The sequence below is a fragment of the Eutrigla gurnardus genome, assembly GCF_963514095.1.
Source record: "Eutrigla gurnardus genome assembly, chromosome: 7".
Lineage (NCBI taxonomy): Eukaryota > Metazoa > Chordata > Actinopteri > Perciformes > Triglidae > Eutrigla > Eutrigla gurnardus.
Genome location: NC_139921.1, coordinates 24973210 through 24992427, shown reverse-complemented (window position 1 = coordinate 24992427; position 19218 = coordinate 24973210). Strand labels below are relative to the sequence as shown.

Genomic DNA, 19218 nt, shown 5'->3' with positions numbered 1-19218 from the left:
TCTAAAACAAAAACCTCACACAAAGATGTTTTTGTTTTAACAAAATGCTTTATTTCCTTTGAATCTGACCGCGAGCACCTTTTATTCTGAAAATCCTCGCCGGTAGTGTCCGCGTCGTTGCCGCGTGCGCGCTTGACGCTCGGCTCAGTCCGGTCTGGCTCGTGTTGACGCCGCTGTTTCGTGTGTCCGCCGCGGCGGAGAAATAAGATGCAAGAGGAGCGGCAGCGGAGCCGGAGCCCGTGGCCCGGATCAGCCCAGAGCCAGAACCAGAGACCGGCTCACTGAACTCCCCATTTCGGGTCGGCTCGGCTCGCAGAAAACATGATGACAGCGGCGGCGGAGCAGCGAGCGACAGAGAGCCGCTGACGGAGGCAGCTAGCCGGGCAGCTAACGGCGCAATGAGCGCGGAGGGCAGCGGCACGATCCGGAGCCGCATCAAGAACCTGCTGCGGTCCCCGTCCATCAAGCTGCGGAGGAGGAGCGGGACCGGGCGGCACAAAGAGCAGCTCAGCGACAAGGTGCACGCGCACACACGCACGCAAATCACTGATGAGACGGTTTAAATAATCACATGTAATTATTGTTTAATCAGGGTCAGAAGTATTCGTGGCGGAGCTGTGAATGTTGATCGATCAGTCGACCGGTTTGATAATCGATTAATCCTTCGAATTATTTTGAATCGTTCAAACTTTATTGGTGTAACACCTGTTCTACAGGTTAGTCCGGTCCACCTGGTCCCATGTGGAGTGTCAAAACAGCTGGACAAACAATTTTCTCAACGTCCCTTGGACCTGGTCCCCTATGCCCTGGGGTCCTGGTCCCCTACCTCCCGTTGTCATTGTCCCCTACGTCCCGTGGTCCTGGTCCCCTATGCCCTGTGGACCTGATCCTGGTAACGTACATCCCGTGGTTCTGGTCCCTTGGTCCTTGTCTCTTATGGCCCGTGGTCCTGGTCCCCTAGTACCGTGGCTGTGGTCCCCTACATCCCGTGTTCCTGATCCTGGTCACCTACATCCCGTGGTTCTGGTCCCCTGGTCCTGAACCCCTACGTCCCCTGGTCCTGGTCCCCTATGTTCCCTGGTCCTGGTCCCCTTAGTGTCTTTGTACAATGAAATTCCCATTTGTGCAACATACATACATGTAGACCTGCTGGTGTGTCTCCTTTAAACTGGCCCATAACTGGGTCAGACTGGGTGGACTGGGGAACTGGGTCAGACTCAGTGAAACAGAAACACATTGAGGGTCCTGTTAGTCCGGATGCTGCTCTGTTTGTCCCTGCAGGGCTTCCGTCCATCCGTCTGTTGGGTTCATTCAACTGGAAAATCTCCCAGAATGCCCTAGTTTCCTTTATTACTATCCTGAAGAGAAACCTGCATATATAGTGTGTGTGTGTGTGTGTGTGTGTGTGTGTTTATATACACACATACTTGTATATATATATATATATATATACACACACACACACACACACACACACACATCTATTCAAAGCGTTTTCCAGCACAGAAAAACCATGAAAACATAAAAGGAGTTTGGTGCAGAGAGAGAGTCATGTGAGACTGGACACACACACACACACACACACACACACAGGGCAGACTAACATGCTAACAGCCGTGAGGTTCCCAGACGAGCTGAGGAAACATTCAGCCATGAAGAAGACGAGTCAGACAGGACTAAACATAGTCCGGACTAAGTTTCTGGTCTGAAGAGACGCTGATGGACTGAACTACAGCACCATGGAGCAGGAAGTAAATGTGTGTGATGTACCAGCAGGTCCAGCAGGGTCCGAACAACCGACACAACCAGAAACCAAAGAAGTTCATTTTAGATTCTAAAAGTCTGGAATTATTCCAGATGGGGGGGGGGGGGGGGTAATCATGAAGGCTTGCAGCAGTTCTGGAACTGGTTCAAGAAGATCCTGCCATGTTCAGGTGCATTTACAGATTGATGACTGTGACTAATAAACAATGACATTTGCCCTCCAGGTGACCTTGGAGAAGGTTCTTGGTATCACAGCTCCAGGGAACCGAGCGCTGGCCTGCGACCCCCGAACTGGACTGCTGGCCTATCCTGCCGGGTGAGAACCCTCCGACGGCGTGTCTGTGGACGAGTGAATGTTTACAGTCTGTAGAGGAAGAAGGTTGAAGTACCCGTCTGTGGTTCTACATGTTTACAGTCTGTAGAGGAGGAAGGTTGAAGTACCCGTCTGTGGTTCTACATGTTTACAGTCTGTAGAGGAGGAAGGTTAAAGTATCCGTCTGTGGTTCTACATCTTTACAGTCTGTAGAGGAGGAAGGTTAAAGTATCCGTCTGTGGTTCTACATGTTTACAGTCTGTAGAGGAGGAAGGTTGAAGTACCCGTCTGTGGTTCTACATGTTTACAGTCTGTAGAGGAGGAAGGTTAAAGTATCCGTCTGTGGTTCTACATCTTTACAGTCTGTAGAGGAGGAAGGTTAAAGTATCCGTCTGTGGTTCTACATGTTTACAGTCTGTAGAGGAGGAAGGTTGAAGTACCCCTCTGTGGTTCTACATGTTTACAGTCTGTAGAGGAGGAAGGTTAAAGTATCCGTCTGTGGTTCTACATGTTTACAGTCTGTAGAGGAGGAAGGTTGAAGTACCCGTCTGTGGTTCTACATGTTTACAGTCTGTAGAGGAAGAAGGTTGAAGTACCCGTCTGTGGTTCTACATGTTTACAGTCTGTAGAGGAGGAAGGTTGAAGTACCCGTCTGTGGTTCTACATGTTTACAGTCTGTAGAGGAGGAAGGTTGAAGTACCCGTCTGTGGTTCTGCGTCTCATGTTGAGGACTAAAGGCTAATGACATCAGATTATCAGATTAAACGCATCATGTGTGTACAGAGGCCTGTAGGAGTCCTGCTAGTCCTGATTAGAACCACGGGACTCCAGTGTGAACCCCGGCATCAGACCCCATTCAGACCGCTAGCGTAGCTACATGTTGACGGCGTTACCATGGCAACCAATTCAGATAGGCTGGATTTTTGCTGGCTCCTTCAGTCGAGGTCTCAGCGGTTCTGCAAGGAGCTTTAAGTACTGAACTCCTCTAAAGGAGTCTTCCAGGTTGCAGGTGGAGCTCCGTCTACAAATAAAGGACTAAACTCTAAAAACGTGCAGACACCCGACAGACCAGATCCCAGGTGTTTGTCTAGATCCTAAACACACTGAAGAGGCTTTCTGACTCACAGTTTGTTTGTTAAACACGGAGCAGTAGACCAGGTTCCTGTAGATCTGGTTTCACCTTTCACCTTGTTGCTGTGATGTATGTGAGTTCAGTCTGTAGCGTTTCCTAGTTCTAGTCCGGGTCTCTGGTGCTAGTATGGGTCTCTGGTGCTAGTCCGGGTCTCTGGTGCTAGTCTGGGTCTCTGGTGCTTGTCGGGGTCTCTGGTGCTAGTCCAGGTCTGTAGTTCTACTGCCTCCGATCTTTAATCTTCAGAACGGTGACCTCAGAGGTCAAAGGTCACAGCTGCTCCTGCTCTCATTGGATGAGTCTGAACCCAGAGTGATGATGGGAATGTCAGAGGATGGGCAGTCGGAAGACGTCCAGGTCCTAAAGTCCTCCAGACTCATGGGGAGCCGACCAATCGTACATGGAACAGTACTGCATTTAAAGGGTTATCAGCTGTTAATGGATTGATTGCTTGATTGCTTGATTGATCAGGACAGTGTTCAGTGTTTTACTGTTGAAACATTTTCTTATTGTCAAATCATTGATAATAATAATAATTATTATTATAGTTATGATTATTAATATACTCAGTATTATTGTTATAATAATAATAATTGTTATAATTATTATTATTATTGTTATTGTTATAATTATAGTTATTATTATTATTATTATAGTTATTGTATAAAGAGCGAGGAGTGTCTCCTCTCTTCCTGTGTTTTTGTGCTGCATTGCAGATGTTCATCAGGTCGGTGGTCTCTGGTACAAGATGTACCTGAACACATCACGCTACCCTGCTGCAGTGTGTGTGTGTGTGTGTGTGTAAGACAAGGGCACCTTTAAAGGTCCACACACACACGCGTTGCTAAGGGCAACAGAGCGTCCAGCTGGAACTCACGCTTGTGAACTTTGGTTCCAATCATGGGTTCATCAGGGAGCATTCTTAGTGTCGCTTCAGTTCAGTCAACGGTCCCGATGGACCATCAGGGGACCTCACAAGTACACAAAGAACAGACTTACATGTGTGTGTGTGTGTGTGTGTGTGTGTGTGTGTGTGTGTGTGTGTGTGTGTGTGTGTGTGTGTGTGTGTGTGTGTGTGTGTGTGTGTGTGTGTGTGTGTGTGTGTGGTTGTGGTTGTGGTTGTGTGTGTGTGTCTGCTGATGAGGAAGAATATAATTGGTTGCTGACTCGGCTGCTTACAGTCAGCAAACACACGTGTATGTGTGTGTGTGTGTGTGTGTGTGTGTGTGTGAGTGAGAGAGAGAGAGAGAGAGAGAGAGAGAGAGAGAGAGAGAGAGAGAGAGAGAGAGAGAGAGAGAGAGAGAGAGAGAGAGAGAGAGAGAGAGTGTGTGTGTGTGAGAGAGAGAGAGAGAGAGAGCGAGAGTGTGTGTGTGTGTGTGTGTGTGTGTGTGTGTGTGTGTGTGTGAGAGAGAGAGAGAGAGAGAGAGAGTGTGTGTGTGTGTGTGGGGGGGCAGGGCTCAGGCTGAACCACAGCGCCTCCAGCTGGTCCACCAGATGCCGGAAACTGGGACGGCATTTAGGGACGGGACTCCAGCAGCTGTGCATGACCTCATAGCTGACCAACACACAACAACGATGACATCATGAGTTCACATCACAACACTCAACTTTAATTAACAGTACACGAAAGTAACTAAAGCGTCATTCTCTCTGCTGGCCACCAGGGGGCGACTCCTCTCTGGTTGTATAGAAGTCTATGAGAAAATGGCCCTACTTCTCTCTTGATGTATTATCTCAGTAAACATTGTAAACATGAGTTTATGGTCTCAACCTCTAGTTTCAAGTCTTCTTCAATCCAGCATGATGTTCATTTAGTACATTATGGTCCATTTAGAGTCCACCAGACCAGAAAGCAGGGGATGCTTTAGGGGGCGGGGCTTACCTGCTGATTGACAGGTCCATTTAGAGTCCACCAGACCAGAAAGCAGGGGATGCTTTAGGGGGCGGGGCTTACCTGCTTATTGACAGGTTCATTTAGAGTCCAACAGACCAGAAAGCAGGGGATGCTTTAGGGGGCGGGGCCACTATGAGTCCGGGTTGCTCATTTTTCCTGGAAGTAAACGAGTCAACAAGAAAAGGAAATCCCTGAAGCCTGGTCAGTATTCCCCTGCTAAACACACAGGGAATCCCTGTAGCACTTGGATGCACATGTCTGCAGTAAAACTGTAACATGTTGATTATCTAGAAAACCAGCTGACATGCTCCAACATGAGAGTAGTCACAACAGACCTCACTACAGGCACTCTTCTTAAAGAGACAGTACAGTTGGACTCTTTTTAAAGAGACAGTACAGTTGGACTCTTCTTAAAGAGACCTTACAGGCTAAAGTTCCTTCATGTCAATAAGTATTTGGTGAAGTTTCAATACAAAAAATAAAGTTATCATTTCACCCTGGTTACTCTTACAACTGTCCTAAGGCTGCCTTACCCACCATAGCCCCGCCCTCACCATGTCGACATCCACTTCTTATTTACAGGATGTGGTCTGTCTGTTAGCGTGACGTTAGCATAAACGCGTGACGTTAGCATAAACATTAGAAACGGTTGGAAACAGCTAGCCAGACCAGGTCCAGACTGAGACAGACCAGACCAGGACTGACAAATGTAACATTTAACTAGCAGACATCTGACTAGTTAGCTAGCTTACAGAAAATAAAGTGTGTGTGTGTGTGTGTGTGTGTACAGGTGTGTTGTCGTCCTGTTGAACCCTCGGAAGAACAAACAGCATCACATCTTCAACAGCTCCAGGTAACGCTGCAGCCAATCAGCTCTCACTCCCTGTCTCTCAGTTACTGTTAGTTATTATTGTCTTAGTCCAACTCCAACTCCCATCAGTCATCAGTCAGAACCTCCTGTCACTATAGTGATGTGATGTCAGACGACTGACAGCCAATCAGAAGTGTTTCCTGTGTTCTGTAGGAAGGCCGTCACCACGTTGGCCTTTTCTCCAGATGGGAAGTATGTCGTCACCGGAGAGGTGAGCCTGTCTGTCTGTCTGTCTTTCTGTCGGCCTGTCTGTCTGCCGGTCTGTCTGCCTGTCTGTCTGATCAGATACACAAAGTTTCATGATTTTGATTTTAACCCCCCCCCCCCCCCCCCACCCCCCCTCAGAGTGGTCACATGCCGGCGGTGCGGGTGTGGGAGGTGTCTGAGCGCGTGCAGGTGGCGGAGCTGCAGGAACATAAGTACGGCGTGGCCTGTGTGGCGTTCTCTCCCAACGGGAAATTCATCGTCAGCGTCGGCTACCAACATGACATGATGGTGAATGTCTGGAACTGGAAGGTAACCGTGGTAACAGACAAACAAACTCTCTTCACGGTGCATTGAGGGACACTCCAACAACAGTTAGTTGGCTGCTGAAGCAGGATGGTGCATTCATGTACACTTCATGTTGTTTTGAATGTTTTTGTATTTATGAATGTTTAATATCAATAACCAGATGAAAAGGATGCTGAAATAACTCAGTAAAAAGTGATGAGTCATGCTTTGTTAGGTCTGTCGGCAAGACCACAAGACAACTACTTTAAAAACGCTGATTTTCTAAATGGAGTCTGGTTGATGGGTGCTAGGCTAAGCTAACGTGGTAGCTGCTCCACCAACACTCCAAATAAGGTCATCTAGACATAAATACAGCAGAGACCTTGTTGTTTGGACCACGGACAGTCTCTGGTTCCTCCACATAGTCTGGTCTGGTCTCTGGTCTGGTCTGGTCTGGTCTGGTCTCTGGACACATGTGGTCTCTTTCCTGTCCTCCTACAGAAGAACGTGGTGGTAGCAGCCAACAAGGTGTCAAGTAAAGTGACGGCCGTCTCCTTCTCAGACGACAGCTCCTACTTCGTTACTGCCGGCAACCGCCACGTCAAGTTCTGGTACCTGGACCACGCCAAGACCTCCAAGGTTAGGATTCCTGATCACCTGTTGGTGGAGGCGTGCTGGTGGGTGTGTGACTCCTAACTCTTGACTCCTCCCCCTCCACCTGTGTGCAGGTGAACGCCACCGTGCCTTTGCTGGGGCGTTCCGGGCTGCTGGGAGAACTCAGGAACAACTTCTTCAGTGACGTGGCATGTGGGCGGGGCCGCCAGGCTGCCTCCACCTTCTGCATCACCTCCTCCGGCCTGCTGTGTGAGTTCAACGACCGTCGGCTCCTGGACAAGTGGGTGGAGCTACGGGTGAGTCATCACGACCTCTGCGACCTCCGTACGGTGATGAAGAGGAGGAGACGAACCCGAACATAACAGCTGTTTAATGTTTATGTCTGACACGCTCTAATGATACCCTCCTCCTCTTCCTCTTCTTCCTCACTCTGCTTCCTCCTCTTCGTCCTCTTCCTCTGCTTCCTCCTCTTCTCCTCCCCTTCTGTTTCCTCCTCTTCCTCTGTTTCCTCCTCTTCCTCCTTTTCCCCCTCCTCCTCTTCCTCTGCTTCCTCCTCCTCTCTTCCTCCTCCTACTCTTCCTCTTCGTCCTCCTCCTCTACTTCCTCCTCCTCTTCCTCCTCCTCTGCTTCCTGTGCAGAGAGTGGACTCTGCGTCAGTAAGTCTTCGTCGTCTCACCTGAACTCATTCAGTTCATCTTGTGACTCAAACATAACGCTGGTTTAATATTTATATATATATATATATATATATATATATATATATATATATATAGATATACACGTTTTATATGACAGTATTTATGCTCACTGGATGAACTGAATGACATCACAGCACACTGCCATTATTCATAAACCAACACTCCATCTGATTGGCTGGAAGAGGGATCACCTGGTTCAGCCTCCACACTCTGATTCACAGAGGTCCCTGAATGCAGCATCAGTCACCTCCACCAACATTCAACTTCCTATCTCAGGCCTCCTGTCTGTCTGTCTGTCTCTGTCTGTCTGTCTGTCCGTCCTCAGGAGTCTCAGGCTGTCTGTCTGTGTGTCCTCAGACGTCTCAGGCCTCCTGTCTGTCTGTCTGTCCATCTGTCTGTCTGTCTGTCCGTCCTCAGACGTCTCAGGCCTCCTGTCTGTCTGTCTGTCTCTGTCTGTCTGTCTGTCTGTCTGTCTGTCTGTCTGTCTGTCCGTCCTCAGACGTCTCAGGCCTCCTGTCTGTCTGTCTGTCCATCTGTCCTCAGGAGTCTCAGGCTGTCTGTCTGTGTGTTCTCAGGCGTCTCAGGCCACCTGTCTGTCTGTCACGGAGGAGTTGATCTTCTGTGGTTGCTCTGATGGCACTGTTCGAGCCTTCAGCCCTGTTAACCTCCACTTCCTGTGCACTCTGCCCCGCCCACACTGTCTGGGGGGTGACATCGCCAGTATGGTGGACGCCAGGTAACATACACACACACACCCACACACACACACCTGACAACATGTAGACCCGTGACCATTGAAACAGCCACATCAGCATGATCTTTAGTTTTAGTTGCCCCCCCAGTCAGCTGTTCTCCTGGAGCCCGGAGGCCCGGTACCCGGACACGGTGGCGGTGACCTACGACCCCACCAGCCGCTGGCTGTCCTGTGTCTACAACGACCACAGCGTCTACGTGTGGGATGTCCGAGATCTCCGAGACCCCCGCAGGGCCGGGAAGCTCTACTCCGCCCTCTACCACTCGTCCTGCGTGTGGAGCCTGGAGGTCAGTGTGTTTAACGAGGTCACACAACCCAGAGAGGTCTAAGCTGGAGTAATCTGCTCAGTTTAGTTTACATTTAGTGAGCTCTTCATCTCCACATCAATGCTGCCACCCTCGTAGTCCAGGTTTTACTGTCTCTAGAGACCTTGGGCCCTAGTTTCGTAGACCAGGCGCAGTCAGCTCTCAGCGCACCTGCGCCACGCCGACGGGGTGTGTCCGCCAGGGACTTTGCAAGTTTCGTGCACCGCGCAGGCACACCTCCCGTCACTCCCACCCGCGCAAGTGGGAAAGAGGGAGGAGAAGAAGGCGTGAGTGGGAGACGAGGAGGATACAAGGCGTGGACTGGGATTAACACAGCCGATTCAGATCTTCACCAATCAAATGAGCTCCTCTCCTCTCCTTTAATGCGTTAGGGGAGGTTCAGTGCAAGTCCCGTCACTTGACAACCCGATGACAGAAGCAGCGCCGCCGCTCCCACCATGCGCATCATGCGCTGTGCGTGCGTATCATAATAATAACAATGCCGATATTATAAAAAACAGGAGAGAGAGAGGGAGATGTTTTGGTCCGAGAGGCTGAGTTTCCGTTACGCGTGCCATCCGCCTTTGATCTGACGTCAGATGTGACAGGACAATCTATATAGATATAAATTCACGTGTTGATTCCATTAGTTGCATTAAATAGTGTTTGTTGTGATTATTTATTGCATTTGCATAATGTGCCTGGAACTGTGGAAACCTGCCTGTGAGGTCTCGGTGACGTGTGCGCACTGCGCCTTGCGCCGAGAGTAGACCAGGTTGGAGCTGGCGGGCTTTCGGCGAAGTCTCGGCGAGGCTTTTTGCCACGAAACTTCCGCTATGCCAAGCTGAATCTGTGATGCCTCCCCCTGCTGTGCCGGCACACCCATCTTGGCGCAGGCGATCCACCAAACTGCCAAACTGACCGTGCGCAAGGCTGCGCGGGTCGAAACTTGCATTACGCCGGCTCCGCCACCCTGCGCCGCGCCACGAAACTAGGGCCCGTTGTGTCTGAATCCTCTCCCTGTGGCCTTGTGGCATCCAGCAAGGCTCCATCCTGGGGCCCGTGTTTTTGTTTCTTTATATTTGTTACCTTTGGGACAGTCATAACCAGATGGGGCATATCATTTCTATGTGGCGTCCCTCAAGGCTCCATCCTGGGGCCTCTGTTGTTTCTTTGTGTTACGGTCTTTGTGACTCCTGTCTGAGGTTCAGAAAACCACACTTCAGCTCTTGTGTTTATACTTTTGTAACCTCCTTCGTAGTCCAGCTGCTTATACCTGCCATCACTCACTGGTCACTGCTGCTGAGCTCTGATTGGACCATCGCTGTTTTGGGGAGGAGCTTAGTGGAGACAAACAGTAACTGTATTTTGACGATGTAACCAATGAATGAAACTTTAACTATTTAATTTTCAGTTGTGTTGAAACATTTGAGCACCTCCTCCTCCTGTCTTTGTCCTGCAGGTGTACCCAGAGGGAGGAGCAGGGGGAGGAGCAGGGGGAGGAGCAGGGGCAGGTGGTAACGTGCATCTCCCCCCCGGGTCATTCCTGTCCTGCTCCTCAGACAACACCATCCGCCTGTGGAACACCGATGGCCACAACCTCCTCACCAGGAACATCCTGAGCCACGTAGGACAACACACACACACCTGAGCTACACCTGTAGACCTCCATGGACACTCCTGACTTCACTGACCTTTGGCCTCTGACTCCTCAGGACCTGCAGAAGATCATCTACGTGGACGACAACGTCTCCACCCTCCTGGACCCAGAGAGCGCCACCGTCACCGGCGGAAATGCGGAGAAGGCGGGGTCTTCAGACGGGCAGCCGGCGGACCAGAGCAGGGCGGGCATTAGGACCCTGAGGGTCAGTCCTGATGGACAGCACCTGGCCTCTGGAGACCGCATGGGAGTCCTCAGGTGAGGTGGAGGAGGGGAAGGGGGGAAGGGGGGGGGGGGTCTGTGGCTGGTGGTGATGGGAGATGCATTCAACAGCAGGTGTGTGTGTGTGTGAGTGGTGTGTGTGTGTGTGTGTGTGTGTGTGTGTGTGTGTGTGTGTGTGTGTGTGTGTGTGTGTGTGTGTGTGTGTGTGTGTGTGTTATGGCGTCAGAATCGTTTCATATTACTTGCGCAACTATCAACTGAACGCGTCACACCCGCGTGCTTTGACGCCTGTGCAGCACACAGCGCCTGACGTGTAATGTAGTTTCCTCATTGACTTATAATGGTCACGCGTTCACGCGCACGTTCACGTGTGATGGCTGCTGCACGCCTGTGATCACATTACGCGGAGTAACTACGCGTAACATTCATGCGTTTTTTAGCGAACGCACGCATTAACGCTCGCATGAAGATAATTGAACATTTTTGTCAGGCGCTCACATGTACGCGGAAACGACGTGCGCAGACTCTGTCACGCGTAACAAGAAGCTGCGTACATATGAAGCAGCGTGCGCACGTCTGTCTCTCACTGTTTGACAAATGTTGTTACGCGTTCACACGCACATGCGGTCGCAGATTCTGATGCTGCGCGGCCGGAATTGATCTGCTGTGCGCACCTACTCCGCGTAACATGAGCGTGTAATGTAGTTGCCTCCCCTGGTTGACTGAAATGAACAGGCCAACTACATTACGCGTTCAAGTTACGCGGAGTAGGTGCGCACAGCAGATCAACTTCCGGCCGCGCAGCATCAGAATCTGCGACCGCACGTGCGTGTGAACGCGTAACAACATTTGTCAAACAGTGACAGACAGACGTGCGCACGCTGCTTCATATGTACGCAGCTTCTTGTTACGCGTGACATACAACCTGCGCACGACAACGCACGCACGCATAACAAATAACCATGCGTTCACACACACGCTGCTGCGCATCTTTCTAAGTGTTTTGACATCGATTTACCTTCATGTGTGTGTGTGTGTGTGTGTGTGTGTGTGTGTGTGTGTGTGTGTGTGTGTGTGTGTGTGTGTGTGTGTGTGTGTGTCTGTGTGTGTAGGATCCATGATCTGGACAGTATGGAGGAGATCTTGAACGTTCAGGCTCATGATTCAGAGATTCTCTGCCTCGAATTCTCCAAACCAGATACTGGTGAGACAAACACAACGTAAACACTATATATAGACTCCAGATCAGTTAGGATCCTGATCCAAGTCTGGGTCTGTCCCTCAGGTCTACAGCTGTTAGCCACGGCCAGCAGGGACCGTCTGATCCACGTCCTGGACTCGGGCCGGGACTACAGTCTGGTCCAGACTCTGGACGAACACTCGTCGTCCATCACCGCCGTCCGCTTCGCTGGTGAGTCGCACTGACCTCTAATGACCCCCCCACATGTGTTTTGGCGTAACCGGTGACATCACTTCCTCTTCCTGTCTGTCAGCCAATGAGGGTAAGGTGAGGATGATCAGCTGTGGAGCCGATAAGAGCGTCTACTTCCGCACTGCCCGGCAGGTGAGAGCAAGTACTTGTACTCTACAGGTACTTTTACTCAGGTACTCTACAGGTACTTCTACTCAGGGACTCAAAAGGTACTCTCCGTCTGAGGTACTTCCTTAAGTTATGATTCCATGAGCATCTCTTGTTTCCTGTTTGAGTTTGTTACAGATGAATGAAGATGATGATGTAACCTTCCTCACGTGAACCCATGAAGCTAACACCTCCTCCTTCTCCTTATCTTCCTTCCCCCCCCCCCAGATGGAGGAGGGTCTGGAGTTCACCAGGACTCACCATGTGGTGAGGAAGACGACTCTGTATGACATGGACGTGGAACCCACCAGGAAGTACGCAGCGGTGGGCTGTCAGGACCGCAGCATCAGGTCTGTGTGTGTGCGTGTGTGTGTGTGTCCTACCTTCTTAAAAAAAATTATTATCAGATTCTTGTGGGACCAAAACTGATGGACTGTTTATCATGTATTGACTCCTCTTCTCCTCCCCCACCCCTCCTCTTCCTCCTCCTCTTCCTCCCCTCCTTCTCTTCTTCCTCCTCCTGCAGGATCTTTAACATCAGTAATGGGAAACAGAAGAAGATGTATAAAGGTTCCCAGGGAGAGGATGGGACTCTCATCAAGGTGAGTCCTACCATCCGTCCATGTCAGTCTGCTGTTGCCATGGTGATGAGTCTCCCAGGTGTGAACGGCTTCCTCCTCCCCTGTCCTCCTCCTCCTCCTCAGGTGCAGATCGACCCGTCGGGTCTCTACATCGCCACCTCCTGTTCGGATAAGAACATCAGCATCTTTGACTTCTACTCTGGAGAGTGTGTGGCCACCATGTTCGGACACTCGGGTCAGTGGAGCTCCTTCAGACCAGCACCCTGGTCCACCTGTAGACCAGTATGCAGGTCAGACCTGCTGAACCCAGACCTGTAGTGAGGCTGGACCCAGACCTGTAGTCATGGTGAACCCAGACCTGTAGTGAGGCTGAACCCAGACCTGTAGTGATGGTGAACCCAGACCTGTAGTGATGGTGAACCCAGATCTGTAATGAGTTTTAACCCAGACCTTTAGTGAGGGTAAAACCCAGACCTGTAGTGAGGCTGAACCCAGACGGTAACCTGAGAGCCCACTGGTGGTCTGTTTGGTCTGGCTGAACCCGGGTCTTGCTGGATCAGGGTCTCTGGAGACAGCAGACGGCTACAGAAGTATATTATAGATTTATCATTGATAATTCTAACCGTCGTTCTCTCTCTCTCTCTGTCTGTCTCTCTCTCTCTCTCTCTCTCTCTCTGTCTGTCTTTCTGTCTGCCTGTCTGTCTGTCTCTCAGAGATTGTAACAGGCCTAAAGTTCAGCGCCGACTGTCGACACCTGATCACGGTCTCTGGAGACAGGTACGGTCTCTGGGATCCTAACTGTGAAGCTGAACCCGGGTTTGTGTTCGAGGCCTTCAGATCTCCATGTCTGTCTCTTAAATCTGCAGCTGCGTGTTCGTGTGGCGTCTCAGTCCAGACCTGACCATCAGGATGAGGCAGCGCCTCGCCGACCTGCCGCCTCCCACCAGCACAGCTACCTCCCACAATGCACCACAGCAAAACATCAACGTCAACCTCAGGTAAACGTCCAGCTTGTTCTGCAAAGACTAATATTTCACAATAAAAGCATATCGGCCTGCGTGTGTTTCAAATGTTGCCGTAGTAATGTAGTAGTGTGTGTGTGTGTGTGTCAGCCGGGAGGCGTCGTCTCCTCGTGTGGTCACCATGTCTTCTGACAGCGACAAGGAGGAAGAGGAGGAGGAGGAGGAGTGCAGTCCTTATATGGTCACAGCAGGACATCTTGAGGAGGAGGAGGAGACAGGTGACGATGCGTAAATAATAATGAATCCCTCTAAAACGTCAAAACAAGCCGATCGCTTTCCAGATCATCAGCTCTGTAGTCATGGCAACACAATAGGTCTAATTGGGTTCCTTTAAATGAAGGTCTAGTTGGGTTCCTTTAAATGAAGGTCTAGTTGGGTTCCTAACAGACCTGTTTCCTGTTTCTTCCTGCAGAAATGTCTGATGGGAAGTTTGACTCTCAGCGCTGCAGAGACGTGAAGAAGGTCAGTGGTCATGTGACCTAGCTACCTCTGGTGGGCGGGGCCCTGCAGGTGTCGTGGTGGGCAAACACAATACGTAGTTTAAACATGTACCTCTGTGTTTCCATGCGGCTCCTCAGGAGGCGTCGGGGGTCCGACTCCCTCGCCGGCGCTGGTCCAGGAGGACCGGCGGCGAGGGCACGCTGATGGTGAAGTCCATGCTGGACCTGAGACTGCTGGACTCTTACAGCCCCAACGGACCAGCAGAGGAGCAGCAGCAGGAGCGAGAGGAGGTCCAGCTAACCCATGTGAAGACACGCCCCCTTGAGGTTAGCCCCTCCCAGAGGAGGCGGGGCCAGTGTGTGGAGGCGGGGCTTCACAGGACCAATCAGGAGCTGGGGAGCACCGTCAGTCTGCAGGTCAACACTGCCTGGGTGAGAGCACTCACATCTGTCGCTAATGTTAATTGCTAGCACGCTGCTTCTGTTTTGACTACGGTTAGCTTGGTGCTATAAAGGTCTGTTATCGTGAACAAACACAGTCTTGAGAACGTTCGTGAGTTTGAGTTTAAGTGCGAGGCTGCGACGTGTGAATGCCAGCAGTAAGCATCAGCAGTTAGCACGAGTGCCCTGGAGGGACAGAACGGGTCAGGGGTCCTCTTTGCTAGACCTCCACACAGTCTGCCTCTAGGAAACCTAAACCAGATCAGCTGGTAGCTACATCCAGTAACAACAGCAGGTTCCACCAGTAGAGGGCGCCGCTGTGTGGACGTTCACTCTGATTGGTTGAGTTGTTTGCCATTTTGACTCTGTGCAGCCAGAGGACGATGAGGCGAGGACCAATCAGAGGCTAGACTTCATCAGGCTGTCCAATCGGAGCCCAGACGGGGAGCCTGTGGTGCTGTATCCCAACCAATGGGAGGACAGAATGAGCCTGGCAGGAAGGTAGGAAGTTACGTGCTGAAAGTTGATGGTTGTAAGCCCCGCCCCTTTTAAACCCCGCCCCTTCCTGTCAGTGAGTTCCAGGTTAAGGAGGTGGGTCCTGCTCCTGCAGGAGACCAGGACAAACCCAGTCCAGACAGCGGCTGCTCCCCAGGGTTCAGCTCCACGCTGTCTAGTCCGGCCAGACCTGCAGGACCCACAGGGCCCCTCGGTATGGACGGAAACTCCTCCGAGCTGGAGGAGGATGAAGAGGAAGGAGGAGGAGAAGTCAGGACCCCCCAGCTGGTCCCTCAGACTCCAGACCAGGAAGCTTTCCTGAAGGAACACTTTGTCACGCTGGCCGACCTCTCAGGTTCAGGTCTGAAACATCACACTTTCTATATCAACCAACCAGAGAAGCTGTCTGGTCTGGTCTGGTCCCGTCCCGACTAAAGGCTGAGTTATGCTTCCGCGTCGACACAACGCAAGGGGGCTTGCGGACCCCTTACGTCCTTGCGGACCCCCCTTACGTCCAATGCAAGGGCCTGACGTGTGCCTCCCAAAAATCCTAGACGCGCGTCGAGGCGACGCAACACCAACGCAACGCCAACGCAACGCCAACGCAGCGGCATTGGCTGTGATTGGTCCGCTAACTACATCCGCTGGAGACCGCTTTCCGGTTTCCACTCATAAACACCGCCATTTAAACTTTTAAAAGGCTACTTTTATTGTTTTCACCTCGTTTTATTGTTTGCACCTTGTCGCTTTTGCACAAAGAAATAAAACACCAAGTTCTGAAAAATTGTGGACGTTTAAAGCCGGAAAGTAAACAAATACGCTATAACGAGGCTAACGACGATATACGTCAAGAGTCTCGGTCGGTCGGTCATTCTTTACAAAAAGCATAGCGCCCTTTACCGGTGTGGCATTGAATTGCATTTCGACACGTAAACCCAACGCAGAACCATCACGGTCTCCAAGCAACTGCGTGGCCGTTGCGTGGCTGTTGCGTGATCACTACGCGGAAGCATAATCAGGCCTTAAGTCCAGATGAAGTACTGTCATGTGTTTGCTGCTATTGATTTATAAATTATTGGATAAATATGGTGAATGTTAAAGCTGGACTCTTCAGCACGTCATTGGATGAAAAACATGTTGACAGTTGTGACCCCAGAGAGATCAGAGACCAGGGACCAGAGACCAGGGACCAGAGACCAGAGAGTCTTAAAATGACACGTGTGACTTGTGTTGACAGGCAGTCCCAGCAAAGCGTCTCACAGCTCCAGTGAGAGTCTCAGCATCTCCTCCAGGTTCCTCTCCCACAATGCACCAGGAAGGTGAGATCCACACTTCCTGATCAGGGCCATGAGGTGGACTCGAGACCTGGTTGTGGTTCTGGTCTGCTGGTCTGTTGTGTTTCTGATGATCTCCGTCTGTTCTTCGTTCCTCAGTCGGACGGTGTTTCCTCTCCCTTCTCGGACCACCGGCGGAGGAGGGGGGGGAGAGGCCAAGGCCCGCCCCCTTGTATCAGAGGTCCGGCCTTTGATGGAGGAGAACCAGAACCGGACCCAGAACAGGAAGGTGTCATGGAACCAGGACCAAACCCAGGAACATAACCAGGACCAAGCCTCCTCACTTTTCGACCAGGGGAAAACCAAGAACAGGACCAACCAGGACCCGCCTCCTCAGGCCGGGGAGCAGATCCAGCAGGTTACAGATCAGCACCCGATGGGGGAGAAGACCCCCTCGGTCCAGCAGGACCAGCAGGTCCAGCGACCCTCCCCACTGAAGAAGGTCCAGTCCGCCGTGGAGTCCAGGAGGACCCTGGGCCCGACGGCCCGAGCCGCTGCCTCCCATCTGAACTCGTCCTGCGGACTCCGGAAGGCTCAGTCAGTCCAGAACCTGCTGACGGACCCAGGTAAGACCGAGACCAGGAAACCTAGGTGAGCATCACAGACCTCGCAGATGTGAACGCCGTCTCTCTCTCCCTCAGGTGAGGCCGACGCCGCCGCTCAGCTGCCCCTCCCCCCTCAGCTGCTCCTCCCGCTGCAGCGTCCCACCACCCTCCCCTCCTCACCGAGACGCCCCCCATCCATTGCCCCCCCACCTCAGAGACCCGCCCCCGCCAGGTCCCCCCAACAGGAAGCGGTCGGCGTCACCCCCCCAAGGAAGTCCTCATCCTCCACCCCGATGGTCCCGCGCTCCTACATGAGTCCCACCGCCAGCTCCATGGCCAAGATGTCGCGCTCCGTCTCCGTGGGTGACGGCCTCAACCTCCCCGAACCCGGCGAGGATCCTGCAGTGACATCATCACCATCACCGTCATCATCGTCGTCGTCATCGGTGACGGTGACCTCCCAGGCCACGCCTCCTCCTCCTCCTCTGGTTGCCGTGGTGCCCTCCAATGCAGCACTGGCCACGCCCCCCCACGTCGCCGTTATTCCCGTGGTCGTCGCCTTGTCTGTGGGTAACCATGGTAACCAGGCAGCTGCTTCCCCCCGCAGCCTCCAGGCCCGGGTCCCCGGCAGCAGCAGGCCGCTTCCAGACAAGCCCTCCCTCGCCTCCTTGTCCTCCTCATCGCGGCCTCCTCCAGTCATCGTCTCCCCCCTGACTCCCCCCCGTCAGGTGGAGGAGCCTCAGACTCCCCCCCACCAGGTGGAGGAGCCTCAGACTCCTGCAGACGCCACTGGCAGCGAGGAGCAGAGAGACGACGCAGGTTGGACTCTCATCCTGTCATATCTTCATCCTCCTCTGCCCCTCCTCTTCCTCCTCCCCCCCTCCTCCAATCAGCTACCAGCATTCATGTTTATAAACGGTTTATATATTTATGTTTATAAACTATTGGCAGAGTGACCTCACCTCCTCTCTGTGTCTGTCTCTCTCTCTCTCTCTCTCTCTCTCTCTCTCTCTGCTCAGACCGGCCAATCAGTGTGGAGACCTGCAGAGCTCTGACCAATGAGCTGCAGCGCTGCTTCAAGAGAGCAACACACCTGTACAGAAAGGTGAGTCTGTGATGTCACAGTGTTTCTAATACACGTACAAGTTGGGACATCAGCAGTGACGACATCAGTTCACCTGTCTCTTGCTCTGCCTCCTCCAGGTGAGTGGCTCCTCCCACGATGACTCCACCCCCGACCAGCACCAGATGGCTATGGTCCTATCAGAGGCCTTCCAGGCCATGAGGGCGGAGCTTGAGTGTCTGCCGCTCGGCATGCTGGGAGAGGAGGAGGGAGGGGGGCTGGGAGGAGTAGGGGAGGTGAAGACGGCAGCGCTGTTGGAGGAGTACTCGCTGCTGCTCCTGCAGGCCGTCCACAGGAGGGTCCACGACGCCCCACACTAAGACCCCCCCCCCCCCCCCCCTCACAGATGAAGGATCTGAAGCCATCTTGATTTCGTCTGGACTTTTTCACATTTCAATTGTTATGCAAGAATCTCTCTGGTCTTAAACAGAACGACACGTCGGGTTTTTATCTAATTTTTTTTAAAGACGTTTGGATGTTTTTACTTCTTCATTCCCGTCGTTTTTCCTCTTCGGGAGTCCGAGCGTTTATTACTGTAGAGACGTGTTAGCATGTAGACACTTTAACGGAACAGAAACAGCAATAGAGACGTTCTTCACAAACTGTTGTTTTATTTTATTATATTTTATCTGATGTACATGTTGGTTCCTGAGTTCACTTGAACCATAACGGACTGACGATGCGTTCACGTTCCTTTTTAGTTTGTGATGTCACATGTTTTTCTGACATCACAGACTGAGTCGTTACTTTTTTAAATGTTACAGGACCAACAGGTTTGGGATTCGGGGTCGGACTGTTTTAACACTAACTGGTTCAAGTTCAGTTTGAAATGTTTCTGTCAAAATTTAATAAAAGTTTGACACTTTCATGAAGGTTATTTATATGTATTAACATCATCAGTCCAAACCACAGGAAGTCGCTACCAAAACAAAAGTCTCTGA

General features: G+C 51.7%; 1 protein-coding gene and 1 long non-coding RNA gene across 4 annotated transcripts; one reads left to right on the top strand and one right to left on the bottom strand.

Annotated features, from left to right (window-relative positions):
* Nucleotides 1-135: 135 nt before the first annotated feature.
* Nucleotides 136-19145, top strand: mapkbp1 (mitogen-activated protein kinase binding protein 1). 3 transcript variants are annotated; one of them, XM_084013014.1, is made up of 30 exons: nucleotides 136-518; nucleotides 1989-2080; nucleotides 5891-5953; nucleotides 6125-6182; nucleotides 6317-6487; nucleotides 6965-7102; nucleotides 7192-7374; nucleotides 7717-7734; nucleotides 8352-8512; nucleotides 8619-8817; nucleotides 10298-10462; nucleotides 10551-10753; nucleotides 11830-11921; nucleotides 12003-12128; nucleotides 12211-12281; nucleotides 12525-12646; nucleotides 12823-12898; nucleotides 13001-13112; nucleotides 13591-13654; nucleotides 13744-13875; nucleotides 13990-14117; nucleotides 14312-14361; nucleotides 14478-14771; nucleotides 15154-15281; nucleotides 15353-15636; nucleotides 16513-16594; nucleotides 16709-17175; nucleotides 17251-17973; nucleotides 18174-18259; nucleotides 18358-19145. In XM_084013014.1, the coding sequence occupies exons 1-30, from the start codon at nucleotides 399-401 to the stop codon at nucleotides 18595-18597; spliced, it is 4848 nt and encodes a 1615-aa protein (XP_083869140.1). In that variant the 5' UTR covers nucleotides 136-398; the 3' UTR covers nucleotides 18598-19145. The 3 variants fall into 3 exon arrangements, with proteins under 3 accessions (XP_083869140.1, XP_083869141.1, XP_083869142.1); XM_084013015.1 differs by having other exon boundaries at nucleotides 8619-8821; nucleotides 10314-10462; XM_084013016.1 differs by lacking the exon at nucleotides 7717-7734.
* On the bottom strand, nucleotides 13123-13582 carry LOC311015686. The gene is made up of 3 exons (XR_014597398.1): nucleotides 13328-13582; nucleotides 13236-13281; nucleotides 13123-13189 (listed from the first exon to the last, which is right to left on the bottom strand). It is a non-coding gene; the product is annotated as an uncharacterized lncRNA (long non-coding RNA).
* Nucleotides 19146-19218: the final 73 nt, after the last annotated feature.

Coding starts and splice junctions, on each gene's coding strand:
- mapkbp1 (XM_084013014.1), top strand. CDS start 399: ATGAGCGCGGAGGGCAGCGGCACGATCCGGAGCCGCATCAAGAACCTG. Junction 2,081..5,890: donor CTGCTGGCCTATCCTGCCGG/GTGAGAACCCTC, acceptor GTGTGTGTACAG/GTGTGTTGTCGTCCTGTTGA. Junction 14,362..14,477: donor GCTGCAGAGACGTGAAGAAG/GTCAGTGGTCAT, acceptor GCGGCTCCTCAG/GAGGCGTCGGGGGTCCGACT.